The sequence below is a fragment of the Macrotis lagotis genome, chromosome 1, assembly GCF_037893015.1.
Source record: "Macrotis lagotis isolate mMagLag1 chromosome 1, bilby.v1.9.chrom.fasta, whole genome shotgun sequence".
In the NCBI taxonomy this organism is placed as follows: domain Eukaryota; kingdom Metazoa; phylum Chordata; class Mammalia; order Peramelemorphia; family Peramelidae; genus Macrotis; species Macrotis lagotis.
In genome coordinates this window covers 893853424-893874396 of record NC_133658.1, presented here as the reverse complement: position 1 = coordinate 893874396, position 20973 = coordinate 893853424, and the positions used below count along the sequence as shown (strand labels likewise).

At 41.2% G+C, this 20973-nt stretch overlaps 1 protein-coding gene across 5 annotated transcripts in view; it reads left to right on the top strand.

Moving 5' to 3' along the window:
- The window catches only part of PRDM16 (PR/SET domain 16), a 385859-nt gene that overhangs the window by 254913 nt on the left and 109973 nt on the right, over positions 1–20973 (top strand). Inside the window, exon 1 of one of the 5 annotated variants that reach the window (XM_074218666.1) lies at positions 10857–11381. The exons of the other annotated variants lie outside the window; for them this stretch is intronic. Within the exon in view, the coding sequence (XP_074074767.1) occupies positions 11325–11381 (57 nt within the window). The 5' untranslated portion in view covers positions 10857–11324. Of the gene's footprint in view, positions 1–10856; positions 11382–20973 lie in introns of those variants that run through there. 5 annotated transcript variants of the gene reach the window in all.

The window sequence follows — 20973 nt, the reverse complement described above, 5'->3', positions numbered from 1 at the left end:
TTGAAGAAGACCATGACATCAGAGAGGTGATGCCTTGCTAAACACCTGAGCTGGACTGGAGTGCAGGGGGCTGGACTGCATCACCGACCTCCCTTTCTCCACTAGAGTCATTTGGGTCCAGTGATCAGAGATGAATCAGGAGGACTGGAGATGGGCTCTGGGTGGGCGGCAATCCAGGTTCAATGACTTGCCCAAGGTCACCCAGCTAGTAAGTGTGGAATGTCTGAGGCTGGATGTGAACTCTCATCCTCTTGACTCCAAGTCCAGCGCTCTATCCACTGTGCCACCTAGCTGCTGCTACACCTATTCTCCGTCTGCTGTATTTATTATACCTGCTCCCCTGCTGAACTTACTGCTGTTACTACACCTACTGCAGCTACTGGCCCTACCGCTACACCTACTGCTATTATTACTAATCTACTACTTCTACTACAGCTACTACACCTACATGGAGTAAGGATACTATTCTATGTACCACGCCTAGCGTGCCTGCTCCTGCGCCTGCTCCTACACCGACTCCTCTTATTATACCTACTACACTTATATCTACTCCACCAACTATACATACTGCTACAACTACTACTACTACTACTACTACTCTTATACCTACTACACTTACTATATCTACTCCACCAACTATACGTACTGCTACAACTACTACTACTACCGCTGCTGCTGCTGCTGCTACTACTACTGCTACTGCTACTACTACTACTGCTACTCTTATACCTACTACACTTACTATATCTACTCCACCAACTATACGTACTGCTACAACTACTACTACTACTGCTGCTGCTGCTACTACTACTACTACTACTGCTACTCTTATACCTACTACACTACTATATCTATTCCACCAACTATATGTACTGCTACAACTACTACTAGTACTACTACCATTGCTGCTGCTATTACTACTACTACTACTACTCTTATACCTACTACACTATGTCTACTCCACCAACTATACATACTGCTACAACTACTACAACTACTACTACTACTACTACTACTACTACTACTACTGAGGGCAGAGTTCTTGAAGGTCAAGCCTGTCTGCTGCAAAGGTAGAGCTTGTTTTGGGTGCTAAATGCTCACCCACCCTCTCATCCTTTCCACCTGAACCCACAATTTCTTCCTTGTTTGGAAGTAAGAGGTCAAGAAGACAAGCACAGTTGTATACCCTTATTCTCTCTTCCCTCCCTTGCAAGTTAAGTTTCCTTTGCTAGCCACAAGGCAAATTCTAGATTTCTCATCCCCTAATCAATAAATATCTTATGCAGAAATGTAACAAGCACACACACACACACACACAATATCACAAAGTTTCCTTTGTGCATGAGCAGACGAACTGTGTTTTCCAGGGGAGACATGGTTCTAGCCCACTCTTATGCAATAGGATGTTAACTTCACATTCTAATAAAAAAAATCAAATGAATAATAATAAACATTTGCCCAAGAGTCAAGATCTTTCAGGAGCCCCCTCATCATTTTTCTTCCCGGACCTCGGTTTTTACTGGCCCCCATCCAGTGATCTTATGGCGGGGCACGGCCTTTCTTCTCCCAGGCAACAAAAAGTCTTTTGTCGTCCTAAAAGGCTGTCAAGTTTATCCAAATATTCTCAGTTTACGACTAGCCTTTTTCTGAATTGATATTTCCTATAAAGAGACACTTTGTATCTTTAAGAAGGCGAGGAGGGGGAGGCTGTGGAGCGGAGGGGAGGCAGCCTTGACTGAGACTGAAGGAAAAGATGGGGGCTGGGGGCGCAGAACAAGGGAGCTGGAGGTGAGGGGCGGCAGGAAGAGAAGCTGGGCGAGGGTGGCCGATTGCTCCAGAATGCAGAAGGAGCGAGTGAGCGCCCTCCCCGCCTGGCCTCCCTCGGGCGCCCTGGCCAACCAGGGCCTTGGAAACTGCGAACTCTTTTCCATGTTTCTGCATCAGCTCGAATGTTGGCTCGGCTCGTCCAGTCTGTTAGCAGCTGCCAAGTGGATGAAGTAATGAGAACGGCCGCCCGGCCCGGCCTCGCCTCTCCTGGCCTCGCCGCGCCCGGCCTCGCCTGGCCTCCCCTCCCCTCCCCTCCCCTCGGCGGCTGGAAGCCCAAAGCCTCCCAGCCGCGAGGAGCTGGACCGGCCGAGGGTGCTGCTGCTTTCAGCACTGGGCTGAAGTGGACCTCAGGGGAGGGGGCCCGGGCCCACCCTGGCCACGTTCCGCTCCCCAGGCTCAGCGCCCTGGGCGGCCCGCTAATTTAGCCTCTGGGTGTATGCGTGTGTGTGTCCGTGTCGTCTGTGTGATGATGTATAGGTCTGTGGGGTTGGATGTGTGTGTGTGCGCCTGTGGGGCTGTGTATCTGGTGGCTGCGTGTGTGATTATGTGTCTGTGTGGATTACATGTGTTTCGGGGGGGTGCACCTATGTCGTTGGGTTGTGTCTGTCTGCTTGTATTGTATTTGTGTGATTGTGTGTATGTCTGTGTGGTTACGTGTGTGTGATATTGTGTGTGTCTAAGTGATTGTGTGTCTGTGGTTGTATGTGTGGTTGGGTGTGTGATTATACATGTCTATGTGATTTCTATGATTCCATGTGTATCTGTGTGGTTGTGTCTATGTCTGTGTGATTGCATGTGTGTCTAAGTCATTGTGTGGGCCTGAGTGATTATAGGTGTAGATCTGAGTGATTGTGTATGGTTGTATGTGTGATTATGCATGTCTGTGTGATTTTATGAGTATGTGTGGTTGGGTCTGTGGGTTTGTATGTGTATTTATGTGATTGTATGTGCGTCTGTATGATTGTGTGTATGATTGTGTGTTTGTGTCTGTGTGATTATGTGTGTGTGTTTTGCACACATGGAAGCAGTTATACTAGCATTACAAAGCAGTGTGTAAAGACCAGGGACAAAAAAAAGAAAGAACAAGACTGAAGAAAGAGGGGAGACCAAAGCAGGCGGAAAAGAAAGAAGAGGAGAAGGGGAAGAGGATGAAAAAGAAGATGAGGGTAAAGGAGAAAAGGAAGACAAAAAAGAGAAAAAAAAGAGGAGGAGAAAAGGAGGAAGAGCAAGAAAAAGGAGAGAAAAAGGAAGAGAAGAAAAGGGACAGGATAAGGGAGCGGAGGAGGAAGAGGGTGAAGAAAGTAAGGAGGAATAAACAGAAAAGGACAAAGAAGAGGAGAAAGAGAAGGAAAAAAGAAGAGGAGAAAGAGGGTGAAGAAGTTCCCATTTCTACAGCACATAAGGTTTTGCAAAGTATATTACATGAGTTATCTTACTCATTCTCCTAACAACCCAATGAAGTCGATCATATTTTTAATCCCCATTTTACAGATGAGGGAATAGAGTGTCATAGACATATGACCCAGGTCTTCCTGATTCTAAGTCCAGGATTCTACCCTTAGCTCTAGGATTCTTAAACAAGGGTCTTTGCATTTGTTTTAATTTGGTAACTGCATTCCCATAGTAATTCCCATTGTAATTTTCTATATTTGGTTGTGGTTGGGGTTGTCCAGTCATTTCAGTTGTGTCCAATCCTTTGTGACCCAATTCGGCGTAGATACTGCAGTGGTTGACCATTTCCTTCTCCAGTTCATTTCACAGATGAAGAAACTGAGGCAAACAGGATGAAGGGACTTGTCCAGGGTCACTCAGCTAGGAAGTATCTGAGGCCAGATTTGAACTCACAAAAATGAGTCTTCCAGACTCCAGGCCTTGTCCTCTGACCACTGCACCTCCAAGAAACAGTGGTCCAGAGGCTTCACCAGAGTACCAAAAGGGTCCATGACCCCCCCAAAAGGTTAAGGACCTCCTACTCTTTATTAGTGGTCTCCAAAGTGGGGGCCATGGTCCCCCTGAGGAGCTATGGTCTGATCCCAAATCATCTGTGATTAGCTCATTGGACAGTGAACAGAGGAACTGCATGCCAAAGTCCTCCAAATAGAAAATTTGGAGGGGGGCTTGTCTCCAACACTGTTACGCCTATCATTATCCCCAATATTCCTTCATTCACCCTTCTCTCCACCATGCAAGTCCCCAATGTCCCTTTTTTGAGGAGTCTGAGACTCCTCAAAGGAGCTATATAGCCTTCATTTTATAACCTCTTCATGTGACAATCAGTCAACAAGTGTTTATTAAGAACAGACTATGGACATGCCAGACACTTCAAATACAAAGACAAAAATGAAACTTCTTGCACAGATGTCAATGGGAAATGAATATCCACTTTCTGTCCCCTTTGCGACCTCTCCCCCAGCCTCTGAGTGGGACAGAGCAGGCAGAACTGAGATCATCCTCTTTTCCCCCAAACTCAGACCACTTCCCAAGTTTTCCTAGAATTATGAGGCATTCCCCTCATTCTGGTCCTTCACATTCCCAATGTTGGTTCCATTCTCAAGTCCTTACTCTCATTTCGTATTTGTACCAGGTTATCAAATCTTGCCATTTTTATCTCTTATATGTCTCCTTCCCTCATCGTCCACCTTTTTTCCAGTCAACATGCTTTTAATAAATGTTACATATTTACATGTTTAGCCCACGTTAAACTTTAGGTAAAGGGATTATAAAGTCAAGAAACAGTCTTTGTTTTTAAAGAGTTCAGTCTAATGAGGAGCACAAAAATGCAAATACAAAAATACACACACATTGCTTACATACATATACATGCACATACATGCATATAGAGTGTGATATATAGAAGATATATATTGATTACATGTGTATTACATATTACATTGTATGTTACATATATAGTGTGTGTACATGGATTTTTTATTTTAATAGCTTTTATCCCAATTGCATGTTAAAACAATTTTAAAAAAATATTTTAAAGTTTTTTCCAGTTCAAATTCATTCTTTCCTTCCTCCCTCATCTTCCTCCATCCAAGAAGTAAACAATCCTATTTAAGTAAATGCACACACAATCATGTAAAACATTATCAGTATTTTGATATTGTCTTCTTCCTTCATTCCTCAAGAGCAGGGATTGTTTTCGATATACCCAGGCATACATATAAACATATACATACGTGTGTATCTATATGCAGGATAATTGGATATAATCCATCAGTAGACTTTTGCCAAGTGCCTAATATAGGACTGGTACTTTGCTGTTCATTGTCCCAGAAGGACCAGGAAAGCCTTCTTATAGAAGGTGAGATTTCTTTCATGGTGTCTCACCTGGATTTTGCAATAACCTTCTAAATGATCTCCCTGCCCTTAGTCTCTCCCAACTCCAAAGTGCTGAAAGCACAGGTCTGACTTTGTCACCCCCTTACACAGGACACCTCAGGAGTTTCCAGCTAGTATCAAATATTTCTATTCATCTGATCATTTTTCTTTCTATTTTGACATAATTATGACAGGAAAGGAAACTGAGTCCAACCTTTCCATTCTTTTTTTAAAACAGGGAAATAGCTAAATGTGTGATCTTGGGTAAGTCACTTAACCCCACTTAACCCACAGATAGGGAAATAGAGTCAGAGAGCTTGAGTGGTTTGTCCAACCAAAGTCACAAAGCTGGTCAGTGTACAAGGCAGAATTTGAACTCAGGTCTTTCTGACTTCAGATCTAGCTAATTTTCCATCAAGCACACTGCTAATCCATAGGAGGAAATGCAATGTCATGGAAACAACACTGGGGTCAAAGGATCTGAGTTCAAATCCTACCTTTGTCGATTGCTACCTTGTGATCTTCTCACTTCTTTCTGGGCCTCAGTTTCCCACTCTGTACAATGAGAGGGTTGGACTAGACAACCTCTAAGATCATTTACAGGTCTAAATCCATGATCCCATTGCTAACTGGTAATGCTCAGCCTTTGTTACCCCTATTAATAATCACTGGTGATATTTGCCTTAAGTTTGGGAAGCACATTTCAAATAGTCTCCAATGTTAGCATATAGATGATGAGCTCTTTGATAAAAGGATCCATGTTTTATCTAAATTTGGCATCACCTCCCCAATGCCCAAGAACATGGTTTGGTGGAGAAATAATCAATGTTTGTAGATAAGAGGAACAGGAACATTTCTCCTTTATGCTGCCATAGTCCAAGGCTCATAAAGGAGGATGAATTCAGATTGAGTATGAGCAGATGTCGTGATGATAGATGACTCTGAGCTGGAAAATATTTTGACTTGAAGTTACTTTTCTTTCTTTTTTTCCTCAAAGAAACTTTAATTGCCCCTCTGGAGTCTAGCCACTAATTGAATAGTGTGTCGCTCTTCCTTGTCCTCACTTTCAGAATTCTCCCCCCAACCTCCACCCTCCCCATACTCAGGAGAGTTGCCCTCATCCCATTCTACAGCCTTGAAATAGTCTTTATTCCACCATTTTGTGAGGAAGTCTTAGGATGGCGTCCCTGAACAAGTCAGGGGAAGGTGCCACTCAGTCAACTCTAGGCCTTACTTTCTTGTCTCAAGATGAAAAGTGAGCCAAGTTCTGAGTGCTTAATATCTTGAATAGAAATGAAAAGTCCAAATAAAATGAGCCACAGCAAGCTGTAATTGGTGTGAGTCAGATAGTAAATCAACAAATGTGTATCAAGAAATTTGGCACAATGGCACAGAAAGTACAAAGTGGCCCGTGAGCTCAAGGAGCTCACATTCTAAGAGGAAAACTGATGGAAAAATAATTAGGTGTGTATGAGATATATGCTAGGTCATCTCAGAGAAACAAGACTTATATTCAAGACCCATCATAACCCATATTGGTTGAGTGACCCCAAACAAATCATTTAACCTTGAAGTGCCTCAGAAAGCTTTTTTAAGATTAAATTTCAGATGATTTGTTTATCTGCATTAATAGAGGATGTTGCTCTCTGAGGATGCCCTATACTGGTCTAGTTTCAATAAAAAAAAAACAGGCACCTCACCTATGGATTCTCACTCAGAAACCACTTAGAAGCTGAGATGAGACACAAGGACCATTCTGATCCCAAGAAATGAACTGGTCCCAAAAGGTGCTGAGGAAAGAGCAATTGATGATTATATAATGGGGGTGTCTGTTTACAGATGCTATCTTATGGTTATGGTCTGAGCAACAGCAAATCATTTTGGAGGGAAACTTAGAACTTTGTGGGGTGCTAAAGTATTTGTTTCTAAAATAAAAGATATATAAAAATAAACATTTTACTTGTGAAGCAGGAGAGAGACTAAATGTTTGGGTGGCTATGATTTAGAGAATTTATATGTACCAGTCTGAAGAACTAGAGAGCTCATTCTAAGAATTTGGGATTCCTATCAGGAAGGAGATGAGAGGGGAGAAATGGAAAGGGAAAGAAGAGGGAAAGAGATGGAAGAAAGAAGGGGAGGGGGAAAAGGGAGAAAGGGAGGGAGAGAAAAGAGAAAAAAGGAGAGAGAGAGAGAGAAAAGGGAGGATACAAAGAAGAAAAGAGAAAGGAGAGAGGGGTAATGAGAGAGAAGAGAGGAGAAAGGAGGGAGGGAGAGAAGAGAAAAGAAAGAGGGAGGAAGGGAGAGAAAATAGAGAGGGAGGGAAGCAGAGAAATTGTGTCCTAGGGTTACTTCTGATCAAAAACCAATTCAATCTAGACTAAATGAAGGGTCTAGGATCATGGTAGACCTGAGGCTGGAAAGGACTTTGGAGGCCATTTATTCTAGCACCTTCATTTTACAGAAGAGGAAACTGAAGTCCAGTGTCATACAAATCTTAAAAAATTGCAGGTATTCAAATTCAGATGCTTTCACTCTGACACCAGTATTCTTTCTAATGCACATTCTGACTCCAGTTTCTTGAGACGTTAAGATTTAAAGTTGTGAGAAAACTCAGACACTTTCAGGGCCCAATGGAAAGAGCTCCAGATTTAAGGTTAAAAGAATTGGGTTTAAATAGAAAATCTGCTCTATATTATCCTCATGGCTCCAATCCCCAGTTTCTGCATCTGTAAAATAAGGGAGATTAGAATAGTTGGGCTCTGAACTTCCTTTCAGCTTTAGGTCTATGGTCATCCAATCATACATGGAAATACTTGGCTTTTTTCAAGGTCAGTCTCTCTTTGAGATAATACATTGTAACAGGAAAGAAACCTAGGAGACTTGAATATCAATCTTGTCTTAATAGGAGCCTAAAAAGGGGCCTCTACGTGGATAGAGTACTGGCCCTGGAGTCAGGAGGACCTGAGTTCAAATCCAGCCTCAGACACTTAATAATTACCTAGCTACGTGGCCTTGGGCAAGCCACTTAACCCCATTGCCTTGCAAAAAAACCTAAAAAAAGAAATAGGAGCCTAATAAATGCTTGCTGGTTGGTTGATTGATCAGATCACCATTTTCTCTTTGGTATAGAATGTATTGTCCTTGAGAGCAAGACCAATGACCTTTTTTCTGCCTTTGAATTCCCAGTCCTGGTTCACAGCATGACAATGGATAGTGTACTGACTGGAATCAGGAAGGTCTCAGACTCTTACTAGTTGGGTGACTTGGGGCAAGTCACTTGACCTTGATTGCCTCAAATCCAGGGTCATTTCTAGTCAACCTGATTCCATATCCAGTCTACTGGACCCAGATGGTTCCAGAGGGGAAAGTGAGGCTGGCACAGCATACCCTCAATCAAACCCAATTCATCCAAGTCATGTTATAGTGTCACCTCCCTGATGTTCTGGTCTTCTTCCAAAATGAAGGACAAACAATCCCAATAATAACTACTGATTACTTATTGAGTAGAGTATAAATAAAAGAACAGTTTCATTCTTTTCTTTCCATCTCCATTTTCTGGCATGCAGTAGGGATTTAATAAATGCTTGCTAAATAATTATAAAATGAAGGGGCTACATTAGGTGACACTAACACTGGAAGTAACATCCTCCAACTGAAATCTCTTCTTTTGAGTGTCTTCTTTGGAATCTCCAGGGCTCTGGGATCTGGGTTTTAGGTTTCTGTTTTCCAAGGTATTACACTAGACCTAGGAAGCATATTAGACAAGGCAACATGTGAATATGAAGCAGGTTTTCTTCCTTGATTATTTTATTCATAAATTGACAATATCAGTACAAATATCTACCAGAATAATGTCTGCTCCAAGAGGAGGGCCATCTAGGTGGTGGCATCTTTGGAGGCCCTGCTCCTACATGGTTTTTTTGGTTGGAAGAAAGAAGTAAAGAAAAAGTCCAAGAAATACCCCAATTAAAATGTTCCTTATTTCTCCTACATCCAAGTTTCAATCCTGGGTAATTGTGTTCCCAGGCCTTTGAGAGTCCACGGGGGTGTCAGGTACAGCCTCAGATCTTTCCTGTCATCTAAATACCATATGATTAGAATTTTAATAAACTGTTTCAACAGCATTTCCTGAGCTTGAATAGACCTTTGAATGGGTTTGCTCAGGCCTTTGAAAGGGAACTGGGGAACATCATTGTGGGGGATGCACTTTCAGTCCCCTTAAAATATTTTGTCAAAAGGTGAGCAGCCCCATCCGCCAGTATGGCACCCTGGTAGAGGGGCGGGGAGCAGCTCAAGAGCTTCATTTAAGAGATGGCTCTGGCTGCCTCACAGTGGGGAACACTAATAGTTTCCGAAATTGCTTTTGAGTTTAGGGGGTTGGGGCAAGCCCTGAACAGAGGCTCTGAGCCAGATATCTCTAAATGGGCAATGTTCAGAAACCCTCTGTTGAGTCAGACATGCTCAGGCCTTGCAAATTTTAAGGGCTTGGGTGCCTATCCAGTGCAGACAGTTTCTGAGGATGAGTTCTAAATCTGGAAGGTTCCAGAGGAGATTTGGTCCAACCCCTTTGGTTTACAGATGAGGAAACTTGGGTCCCTGAGAGATCAAGTGATTTATCCTTGGTTCTGGGTATTTTCTCTGGCTGTCCCCCATGCCCTCCTCTTCTCCAAATGCTAACCAACCTGGCTTCCTTCAAGTCCCAATTAGAATCCGAACTTCTGCAGAAAACCTCACCCAATCTCTTCCTTGTTTTCTCTGAAGCAAAAGGGATAACCTAGTGGATTCCGAGATGCAGAGCTCCAAGGATCCTAATGGCCAACCTCCTCGTTTTATAGAGGAAGGAACTAGTCCAAGGAAATATGACTAGTAAGCCATGGAATGGGGGAGGGGTAAACTGGATGTTTCCAGAAAAATCATTGACACTGGTGATGTGTGGGGCTTCTAAACAGAAATGAAGATGAAAAACTATGTGAAATGATAATTTTATGTATTTGCTTCTTTATAACCATATACTTTTAGAAGAATGGCATTTTAGCCTAGAGATTTCAAACAATCCCTTCACTGGAAGGAGCTGTAGGATTCTAAAATGGATTAGAATTAAGGCTGTAAAATATAGATCCATTTTACAGATAAGGAAACCAAAGACTAGCTAGAAGGGTCCAAAAGGTTAATTTATCGTGAAATTCTTCCTTCATTTTTTTTCAGGTTTCTCCTCTGAGGGGTGCACTGTAAAAAGTATCAGAGTTAAGATTAAAACCCACCACCACTAACTTCCAAACAAGCATCCTTCTTTTCTTTTCTTCCTTCTTTTTTTTTTCCAGAAGGGGGAATTTTCCCCAATAGCCTAGGCTGTCTATAGGTGAAATTCCCATTTTCTTCCTTCAGAGCAAATGAGTCTTATCCTTTCTGGCATCCCACTTATAGTAGGAGCAGGGTTATTGAGATAGGAGAGAGAAGGATGCATTTCTCCTCTTCAGAGAGCTGCAAGTTCACAAACCCAACAGTTTCTCACCATTTTGAGCCCCAAAACAGTACCCAGAAGGGGCTGCCTTACGCATATCTATTTTGAGAAAGGTTATAAATTTGACAGTTTGCCAGAAACCTTTCTAGTGACTGGGGGAGAGGAGGAAGGGGGTTCCTGTAACTGGGGGGAGGGGGTGCACTAAGGTTACACCCTCACAGCTGCTTCAACTGTATTAGGGAATTTGCTTGCAGTAGGTTATCATTATTATTATTATTATTATTATTACTACTACTACTACTACTACTACTACTACTACTACTACTACTACTTCTAATGATTAAAAAAATAGTTCTCACTTCAGAATGCAGAAGGTCACAGCCAAGTCTAGTAAGACGCAACCTTTAGGTCTATACTCTCCTGCTGTTTCTGCTGTGGCCAAGCCAATTTCAAATTTGTCACTGTACAGATAAAGCGATGGGTTTGTTCTTTGGTGATCATGCTGTTAACTGCTCGGGTCCTATGCCAGTTACTGATGGGTTGAGGAAGAGACAAATCAATAGGGAGGATTGGGTAAAGCCTCCTGGCCCATAGATAAGTGGAAGAATTGTGGAGACAGTGTCCTCAGCACAGTCACCAAACTGGTAAACTGGTTGCAGTGCTCTGAGTGAATCTGGCTTCAGGGAACCTGTGTCCTTCCAGTCTGAAGATGGGAGAAGAGGAGGAAGGAATGTCTAAAGATCAAGGCAAAGGAACAAGGATTGGGGTAAGTCTGGAGAGCCAGGGCAGCAGCAATATACCTAAAACCTAGTCAGACCTGCTTTGGAATATTGTTTTTAGTAGATTTCTCCCTATGCATAGTCTACATCAGCAGGGAGATAATGAGGGAAAGAGACTTCAAGTCAGAAAGGTTGGCTCTCAATCCTATTCTTCCCACTGTAATTTTTAATGAGTCTCAGTTTCTTCATCTTTAAAATGGGATACTTAATGCTTTTAGACCTCAAGGGACTGTGAAGAAGGCACTTGGTGAAGTTGGTGAAACTTCATGGGACAGCAGGATAGAATGGAGAGTGTGTTGGACTTAGAGCTGGGGAAGTTGGCTTCAGAATCCCACCTCTGACACTGCTAACTGGGTGACCTCAGGCAAATTATTTAATCTCCCTTTGCCTCAGTATCTTCATCTGTGAAATGGGGTGTTGGGGTGGGTGGGTGGAGCATTTACATTTCTGAGGGTCTTTCCATCTCTGATTCTATTTCTCCTAAGAAACTATAGAAATGTTAAATATTCTGTTCTCTTGCAATAGTTATCATGCCTGCATAGTACAAGCAGATATACAAGGATCATGGATTTAGAGTTGGAAACTTTTTGAAACCATGGGGTCCCAGTGCCCTTATTTTGCAGATGAAGCCAGAGAGGAGCTAGAACATGACTTGTTCTAGATCCCATAGAGCAGGGTTCAAATATTCCATTTACATTACAGTCCTTGGTTCCTTCTGGATAACCCCTCATCCTAGGTGATCTCTTGGGTCATCTGCAATATAAGGGGGTTGAACTAAGACTTTTTTCACTTGGAAATTTGCAATCCTCTCTGATGTTGAAGAATGCCCTAAATCTGGTGACAATTCCTTGAGTCCAAACCTGTCTGGAGGGAGCCACCAGAACGTCACTTTTTGTTGCCCTGAGTCTCTTCTTCTAAATGACTCTCCCAAGTTTCTTTTCAAGACTTTGATGACTTGTAGTGGACAGAGGGTGAAGGGGTATGCAGTTATTGTAACCCCTCTACTTGTGGGGAAAGAGATACCTGAGCATCAGTCTTTGCTTTCCAGTTGGTTGAGTTTTGTTCTCCTAGATTATGATGTTGCTTGATTTTGGGGAAGGGAGTGTTGCCTAATAGTGCTATGAATGATTTCTCAGGAACTTCAAATTCCATCTTTTGCCTTTATGTGACTTTGTGAGTTAGAAGCCTGGGTCATCAAGTTTGCCTCAGTCTCACTAACTCTCTTCAAGATTCAGTATCAATGTTACCTCCTATATGAGACTTGTTCTGATTCCCCAGGAGATTCTGTTCTCTCAACCCCATCCCACAAATGGTTTTCTATTTTACATATATGTGTATGTACAAGGACAGAGAGAGAGAGAGAGAGAGAGAGAGAGAGAGAGAGAGAGAGAGAGAGAGAGAGAGAAAGAATGAGAAAAAACTGAGACAAAAAGAATGAAAGAAATTAAGACAGTGATGGGGAAGAGAAACAGAGGAAGGGAGGGACAAACAGGGATGGAAACAGAAAAAATAATGGGAGGAAGAGAAGGAATAATAGAGACAGGGAATGAGAAGAGAAAAGAATAACAGAGACAGGGAGCAAGTGGCAGAGAGAGATACAGAAAGAGGGGCACAGAGGAATAGAGAAAGAGAGAGAATGTGTGTGTGTATGTGAAAGGGACAGAAAAAAATGATGGTGGGATAGTAGGAGAGACAGAGACACAGAATGAGACAGGGAAACGGGGAGAATATTGTTTCTTCCGAAAAGAACACAAACCCCCGTTTCAGTTTTAGTCTGTATCTTCGGTGTCCACCATAGTGTCTGGAATATAACAGGTATTGAATAAATGTTCAATGAATGACTGAACCCTATCATTGCAGCTGCCCTTCAGAATACACTGGAAGCAATTTGGGGTGTGACTGCTTGTCCCATTTTGCAGATTATAAAACTGGGCTACAAGTTGAGGGCTAGTCTTACCGAGGCAACACTCTCACCTAAAAGTGATGCCTACTTGGAGGAAAATGAATATTTAAAAGTCACAGAATTTTAGAATAGTAAGAGAATAGATCTAAAGAAAGCTTTCTAGGTTAAGCCCTTCATTTTATGGCTGAGGAAACTCAAAATCTGGGAAGGGAAGTGATTTTAACCAAGGTTAAACAGAATCATAAACTAATTTTTAAAAACATATTTCTTTAGAAAGGAGAGAAGATTATTCCCTTAGGGAGAACTGAATACTCATAAAAAGAAGAATAATTTAGGAAAAACAGGGATATATAGTATACTATTCTATTATAATAAAAGTATAAAATATATCAATTATATTAGTAAATGTATATAGTAATGCTATTTTAGCATAATCTATTTACAATTATATTAATTGAGTATATTATATAATAAAAGTATACAATAAAGTATTTATTTTAATAAATAATTTCACTAGTAAATGTGTTAAATAATTCTATCATAATAATATGATAATCATATTAATTATGTAATGATATAATAATTATGTAATAATAAAAGTATATCATATAATATGATAGACGGAGCATTCATGTGCCCTACTCTTCAGTATTGTGATGAAAATGTGGGCTAGGAAACAGACCTAAAGAAGCTAGCTAAATAAATGACTGACCCAAACTAGTGTCAGAACCTAAAGTCAAAACTTGGTATCTCTGTCTGATTCTTTCCAACCTTGTTGAACCCCTTTGTCAGGGCAAGATTCCTTGCCTCTCTCAGGCCAACAGAAATGTCTGCAAGCGACTCCAGTTATAATCTATAAGAGTGGCAACCTGGCCATCCCACACAGAGTAACTTGCCTAGGAGAATACAATGAGGAAACTGGATTGGATCCTAACAATGAGAAGTGAGGGGAATAATAACTTTTGACAAACCTTTATTGAGTACTTCCAGGTCCCCAAGGTCCCATTCAGAAAATGCCTCTTCTTATTAGGACAAAGCAGCCCCTCATAACGTTTTCATAAATGTCTTCAGATAACCAGAAGAAAGAAGCAGCCCCATGGTGACTCTTGAAATGTGAGAAGGGAGTTGCGGAAAGTTGGCATTAAAGGTGCCCCTCATTTCCGAATCCTGTCTGCTGAGGCATTGAGCAGAACTACCTATTTCTTCATTCATTTGTTTCTGTTTTTTCTGCCAAGAGTAATGACCTTTAAACTGGAAAAGTCAGAACAAAAATGGCCAGGAGGGAGTAGATACCCAAGATAAGCAAGATGAGGGTGAGACACACCCCGCTGCCCTCCATGAATGCTAGTCACCTGGCCCAGAGAAGTAGATTCTCAGGGGCTAGGATATCTGAGAGATGAAATTGCTGAGCCATCTTGTGCTGATATTTGAAAGACCATGGAGAATAGCATTGGAGAAAAATAGATATCCCAATTTTCAAAAAAGAAAATGGAACAGAGTCAGTAAACCATAGGTTTGGTTTCTTCATTTCTATTCCTGGGGAAATTCTAAAATGGGTTATGTGTTATTATATAAATATTAAACTAGATATTATAATATATAAATTATATATTAATTTAAATTATATTTATACATAATATTATATCATAATATATTGATTATGAATATGAATTAGATATTAAATGTATAATTTGTATAGAACATAAACACATTATATAATACAAAGTAGATTATATAATAACATATTCAATGATATAATTATTAATATAGTCTAGAATTGATTATTAAGGTGCTATGTATTAAATATATAATTTAGACAAAAATATGTAAATATTTTATGATATCATAGTATATTAACTATTATAGTATATTATTCCATATAATAATAAAGTTATTAAATAATATCATAATTAGTATAGTCTAGAATTAGTGCCTAATTTTGTTTTTTGGAAAGACAGTGAGGTTAATTGACTTGCCCAAGGTCACACAGCTAGGTAATTGTCTGTTGTTGAATTTGAACTCAGGTCGTCCTGACTCCAGGGCCAGTGCTCTATTCACTGTGCCACTAGCTGGCCCTAATTAATGCCTAAATTGATGTCATGATGTATTAAATATATAATTTATACATTATACAAACATAATATACATTATCAATATGTAATATATAGCATCTAATAATAAATATATTAAAATATAAAACATGATTGATAATATATTCTAGAATGGGTTATTAAAGTATGATTGTATGTAAATATATAACTTCCATATTATAGCATCACATCCCTTGCATTATACAATATGTAGTATATGGCATTATATACTAATTAATATTTAAATAACTTAAAAATTAGTATATTTTAGAATGGGTTAATGAACATTCAAAAAGGTCAGCACAGAGTCAATGTGGCTTTATCAAAAAACAACTCATACTACCCTTGTTTCCCTTTTTGACAGGATAAACAAATTGGTAAATCAGGGCAAAGATGTAGAATGTTTACAGACTGGTAGCACAGAGGATGAATGCTAGATCTGGAGTCAGGAAGAGCTGAGTTTAAATTCAGCTACAGATACTTATTAACTATGATTCTCTGGGCAAGTCACTTAACCTCTAGCTACCTCAGTTCCCTCAATTATAGAATGAGCATATTAATAGCACCAATCTCCTCAGAATCCAATGAGATCTTTAAAATATTTATCATAATACTTGGCATTATAGGTCCTTGGTAAATATTTATTACCTTCTCCTCCCTCATTTTAAAAATATGTGCTTCCCATCCATGCTTAACATTTTTCTCAATGATTTGTACAAAGGCATAGAAGGCATATTTATCAAATGACCCAAAGTTGAGAGACAGACACACTTGGGGCATTGGGATGAATCTAATAAGGTGGGATTGAAGAGGGATCAATGTAAAGTCTTACATGGGTCTAAGAAATCAACTTCACAAAAACAATATTAAGGAAGCATGATTCAATAGAAGTTTATCTGATGAAGCTTTGGAATTGGTGGATACAAACTCTAAATGAGTCATTAGAGGGGCATGACAGACAACCAGAACGGTCAATGGAATCTTAGACCCCAATAAGAGAGGCATAGCTTGCCAGAACAAGGAGATGATAGTGCTTTTGTGATCTGCCTTTGTCAGACTACATTTGGAGTACTATATTCTCCTTGGGGCACCATTTTTTTAGAAAAGAAATTGATAAGTTAAAGAGTATCCAGAAGGATGGTGACAAGAATGGTGAAAAGTCTCAAGGTGATGCAATATTAGGACTGGTTGAAAGAACCAGGAAGGCTACCAAGGAGTAAGACACAAATTATCTATTGGGCCCCATAGTCCACATATATACACCAAATAAATTACAAACAAAATCAGCTCAAAAGCAGTCCATTAAAAGAAAAGGAAACTTCGAAAGGTTTTTTCCAATTTAGTTATGTGTTCGATATCTGAACTTGCCTCTTCTGTAAAATGGAAGGGTTGATCTAAAGCATCCCTTAACTAAAATTGAGACAGAGCAAGTCATCTCTGATGCTAGAAATCTCAGAGCTAGAAGGGAACCTTTGAGGATATTTGATCCAATCTCCCACTTTGTGCAGGGAGTCCCTTGGACATAGAGTTTAATGATTAAGATCATATATAGGATAGATGGAAATTGAACGCAAGTGCTCTTCCATATTTAGAGTTCTTTCCATGGTACTAGTCTTATTACCTCTGTTAGGATACCTTGATGGGCAGGGAGTTCACTATTTGATAAAGCAGTTCACTATCTTCCCATCGCCTCTACTGAGTCTGTGCAGTCTAATACAATTCTGCTCAGCTCTCAAATCCTTTCAAACTGATCTACTAACCAAACTTAAATCTCCATCCCCTACTTCTTTGTACTTGCCTAAGCTATTCCCTGTTTTGTTCCTGTAATTCCCTCCCTCCTCATCAATGCTAAGCCCTTTGGAGTTAGATTGCTCTAACAGAATCCAGTTCTCCAGGATTCAGGAAATTCTGGATTGATTGATTCCTTCATTTGCTTCTGGATGCAAGAGCCTCTGTTTTGATCACCAATTTTCCAATTTATTCCTGATGGGTCAGGGCTCCAGATGGTGGCTGTTGATGAATACCTAAGTAGGAGACAAATAGCAGATGTTGCCAGTGCTGGATGAGACACATTTTTAGGAGAAAATTCAGTCTGATTGGGATCTACTCTATCCCCCTCCACCCCTATGACAGCAATAATAAAGAGAATGGAGGAAAGTTTGGGGATCGGGATTTGCACATGTCTGTCTTCACGTTACACAAGAGGTCAAGTGACCTCATTTCTAATGGAGGCAGCCGGTGGACCACATCTGACATGGCTCTGTGATTTTCTTGAAACTTTTTTCCTTTTTTTGGTTCCACTGTCTACTGTTTAATTTACGTCAGTAAAGTATAAGTTACACAGGACGGGGGAACATGAGAGGTGGCTGAGATAGATGCTTGCCATCAACCCCAAACTCGTCTTCTGTTTTGACATTTTAACTTTCTGGCATTCTGCAGAGTGATTAGACATTGCTGTAAGCATTCCCTATCCACCCCCCCCCCCCACTCCCTGCCCCCTTTAAAGCACAGAAAACAATGAAAGTAGAAAAGGAGAGAGACAGGAAAGGAAGAGTGGAAAAGAAGAAGAGAGAAGGAAAGGGAGAGAGAAAGAGATACAGATACAGCAGAGGGGACTAGAGAAAGAGGAAAGAGGGAGAAAGGGAGGAAGAGACAGAGAAGAATATAGAAGAGAATGATAAAAGTTAAGGAGAGCTGAAGAGAGAGAGGGGGGAAAGGGGAGAAAAGAGAAGAGAAGAGAGAAGAGGAGAGAAAAGGAGAGAGAAAGAAAGAGAATGGCAGAAAAAGGGGAAAGAAAGATGGAGAAGAACAGGGGAAAGAAGCATAGTGGAAGAGGAAGGAAGGAGTAGATAAAGATAAAGTAGTTGAGAGAAGATAGAAGATAGAAAAAAGAGCATATGAGATGAGAATAAATCAGAGAGAGGCAAGGTAGGAACAAAAGGAGAGAGATGAGACGGGAGAAAAAAGAGGAGAAAGCACAGAGTGAAAGAAAAGATACTGCAGAAGACAATAAGAAAGGAGGAGGTGAGAGGATCATAGACAATTCAAAGCACAGAGGAAAAATGACAAAGGAAAAAATCTCTACCCTAGTTAATTGAGTGACCCTTTAAAAGTGTGATCTTATATCTGGGGGGTGGATGGTGCAAAGTAGGTCTACACCTTTAAGCAAGGAAATAAATATTCTTTTCCTCATCTCCACACCTCCCTTCCCCTGTTAGACCATAGTGGAGGTTGATTTTTATCAAGAGACTTGAATTTCTCTTTCGTGTTCTTCCATCCATGTTATTCAGTCATGTATATCCCTTTGGATTTCTCTGGCAGTATTTGCATCCAGACTAGGTGGTTGTTACAGAGCTGCTGATGGTCACTGTGGACTTTATCTCACCCTGCCCCAAGTCACCTGCCACTCACCCATATGTCAGTGGAGTTAGATGGTGAGATAGGTATGGTATGCTATGACTTGATTCCTTTAATTCACTAAACAGATACAGTCCACAAGAAAATAGGAACTGGGGGCCAAGCCGACTATGACAATCTCCCATACTCTGCCACTAAGTTGAGAAAAATGTTCAGAAGGGTATGGGGAGTCATTAGTAAATCCTGAACTCCCATCCAACCCTAGACTCAGACAATCTCCTGAGTTTATTAGCTACAGTTGTACCCCACAGTTATCTGAAGGAAATCTAAAGTTAGATGTCAGACCTGTACTTCCCATCAGAGCAGGTTCACACCTGACCCAGTCCTTTTTCCAGGTGAAAGCCATGATCATAGTTCTGAATTTACTTATGAATAAACATGGAAAGGGAAGAAATGATTTAGAGAGTCTGTCCAGTCTTTCTGAGCCTTCCTTCAAGAACCATGGCAGGCTAGAGAGGAAAGGTGGAAACAGTTCCCCTCCCACCCCCCACTGCCATATATACAAACCCTTTTATATTATCAGGTTTGGAATAAGTAAATAACTCCCCTCCACCTGTGCATCTGTTAGCCAAGGGACTAACAACATTTTATTTTGTCTTATTTTGCTTTGATTTGCTTTTGGTCTGGAGGTACAATTTCATCTATCATGCTCCCAGTGTGGAAAACTCTTCCCTCAGATATAGATTGACAACTCTTCTGAAGGTTACAGTCATCAAGAGTTGCTTAGGGGTAGATGGGCTCTGACATCCTTTCTAGGTCAACATCCTGGATCCTAAACTGGAAAAGTTTTCAGCCTGGTTGAGGATATCAAAGTTCATCCCTGGATTAGCCATGCAGTGATACTTCTTTTGACTACAACTCCTCTAGGTGATCATTGATTTGGTCATCAAGGAGTCATGCATGACCTTACATGGGTGAGAGAGGGGAGAGTGCCCACCTCAAGGAAAGTATGGATTCTCAATGGATTGTAAGTTGTTCCCAGTTAGAGCTCTCTCAAAACAGCTTTCTTCTTTCTTCCTCACTTGCCAATAGTCTTTGGGAAGCAACAGGCAGACTTCCAATGTCAGAGAACTGGCATCAGCTGAGGGAGTTGTTTTCCTAAAAGTGCCCTTCTGACCTCTCTCTCTCTCTCTCTCTCTCTCTCTCTCTCTCTCTCTCTCTCTCTCTCTCTCTCTCTCCATCCTTCACCCATCTCCCCCAAGCAGGTGAGGATCCAAATCCAGAGGCCAGCCTTGCCATGCCCCCCTCATCCATTTGGCACCGGGCTGACCTGTTTCTCGTTTCTCATTAACTCTTGCTCAGATCACCAGGAAGCCCCCTTAATGAAGGCAGGAGGCTAGATTTATGAGTTCAGCCAGGCTCCGTGTCCACACATGGACTGAGGTGTTTCTCCAGTTGACTTCTTTTCCCCCACCTCGTTCCATTGCAAGAATGGACTTTCTGTTTCAGCTACTTGTGAAAGCCATAAATTGTAAGGGGTTTTTTTTGATGGAAGAGGGGGAGGAAAAGAAATACAAAACTTCATGCTCCAGCTTATTGCTCTAAATCAGCCCGTGGGTCATTAAAAAGAAGGGGGTTGAGGATAGAAGGGAGGGCAAAGGGAGGGAAATCTCCCTCTGGCTCCTGCCAAATAAAATTCATATGTTGGCCAAGTTGTCAAAGACCGATCCTTGCAAAGTTGGGGATGAGAAGGTTTATGGCACTTTGGGCTTCTGGGGAATGGTGTTAGAGCAAAAGGACGCTGGGCCGGCCCATGATGGCCAACTCTTGGCTGCTCTGTTTCCCCGAGCGAGCGTCCTAGGAATCCATTAGGCGAACTGACGACAGATCCCTCAGCATTCCAGCCTGTACAGCACACCTCTGATGAGGCCAAATGCTGGACCAGGCCCATGAATATGTGAAAGAAACAGCCCAGTGCAACGGCCACAAATGAGAAGAGCAGGAAACCTCAAATGATGTGCAAAAAAAATCGTAAAGGTTAAGATAATTTTTCCATCACTTGAGCTTCATAACTCAGCATTTCTGTTGTTGGTGAATTAGGAGTCTGGGGGAACTGGGGTGAGGGAAGGGAAGGGAGGGAGGATAGGGTGGGGAGGGGTGGTCGTCTATCCAAGATCAGGGAGGCCTTTGGGATCCAAACTGGCACGAGGTGTGGCTGAACAGGAGAGA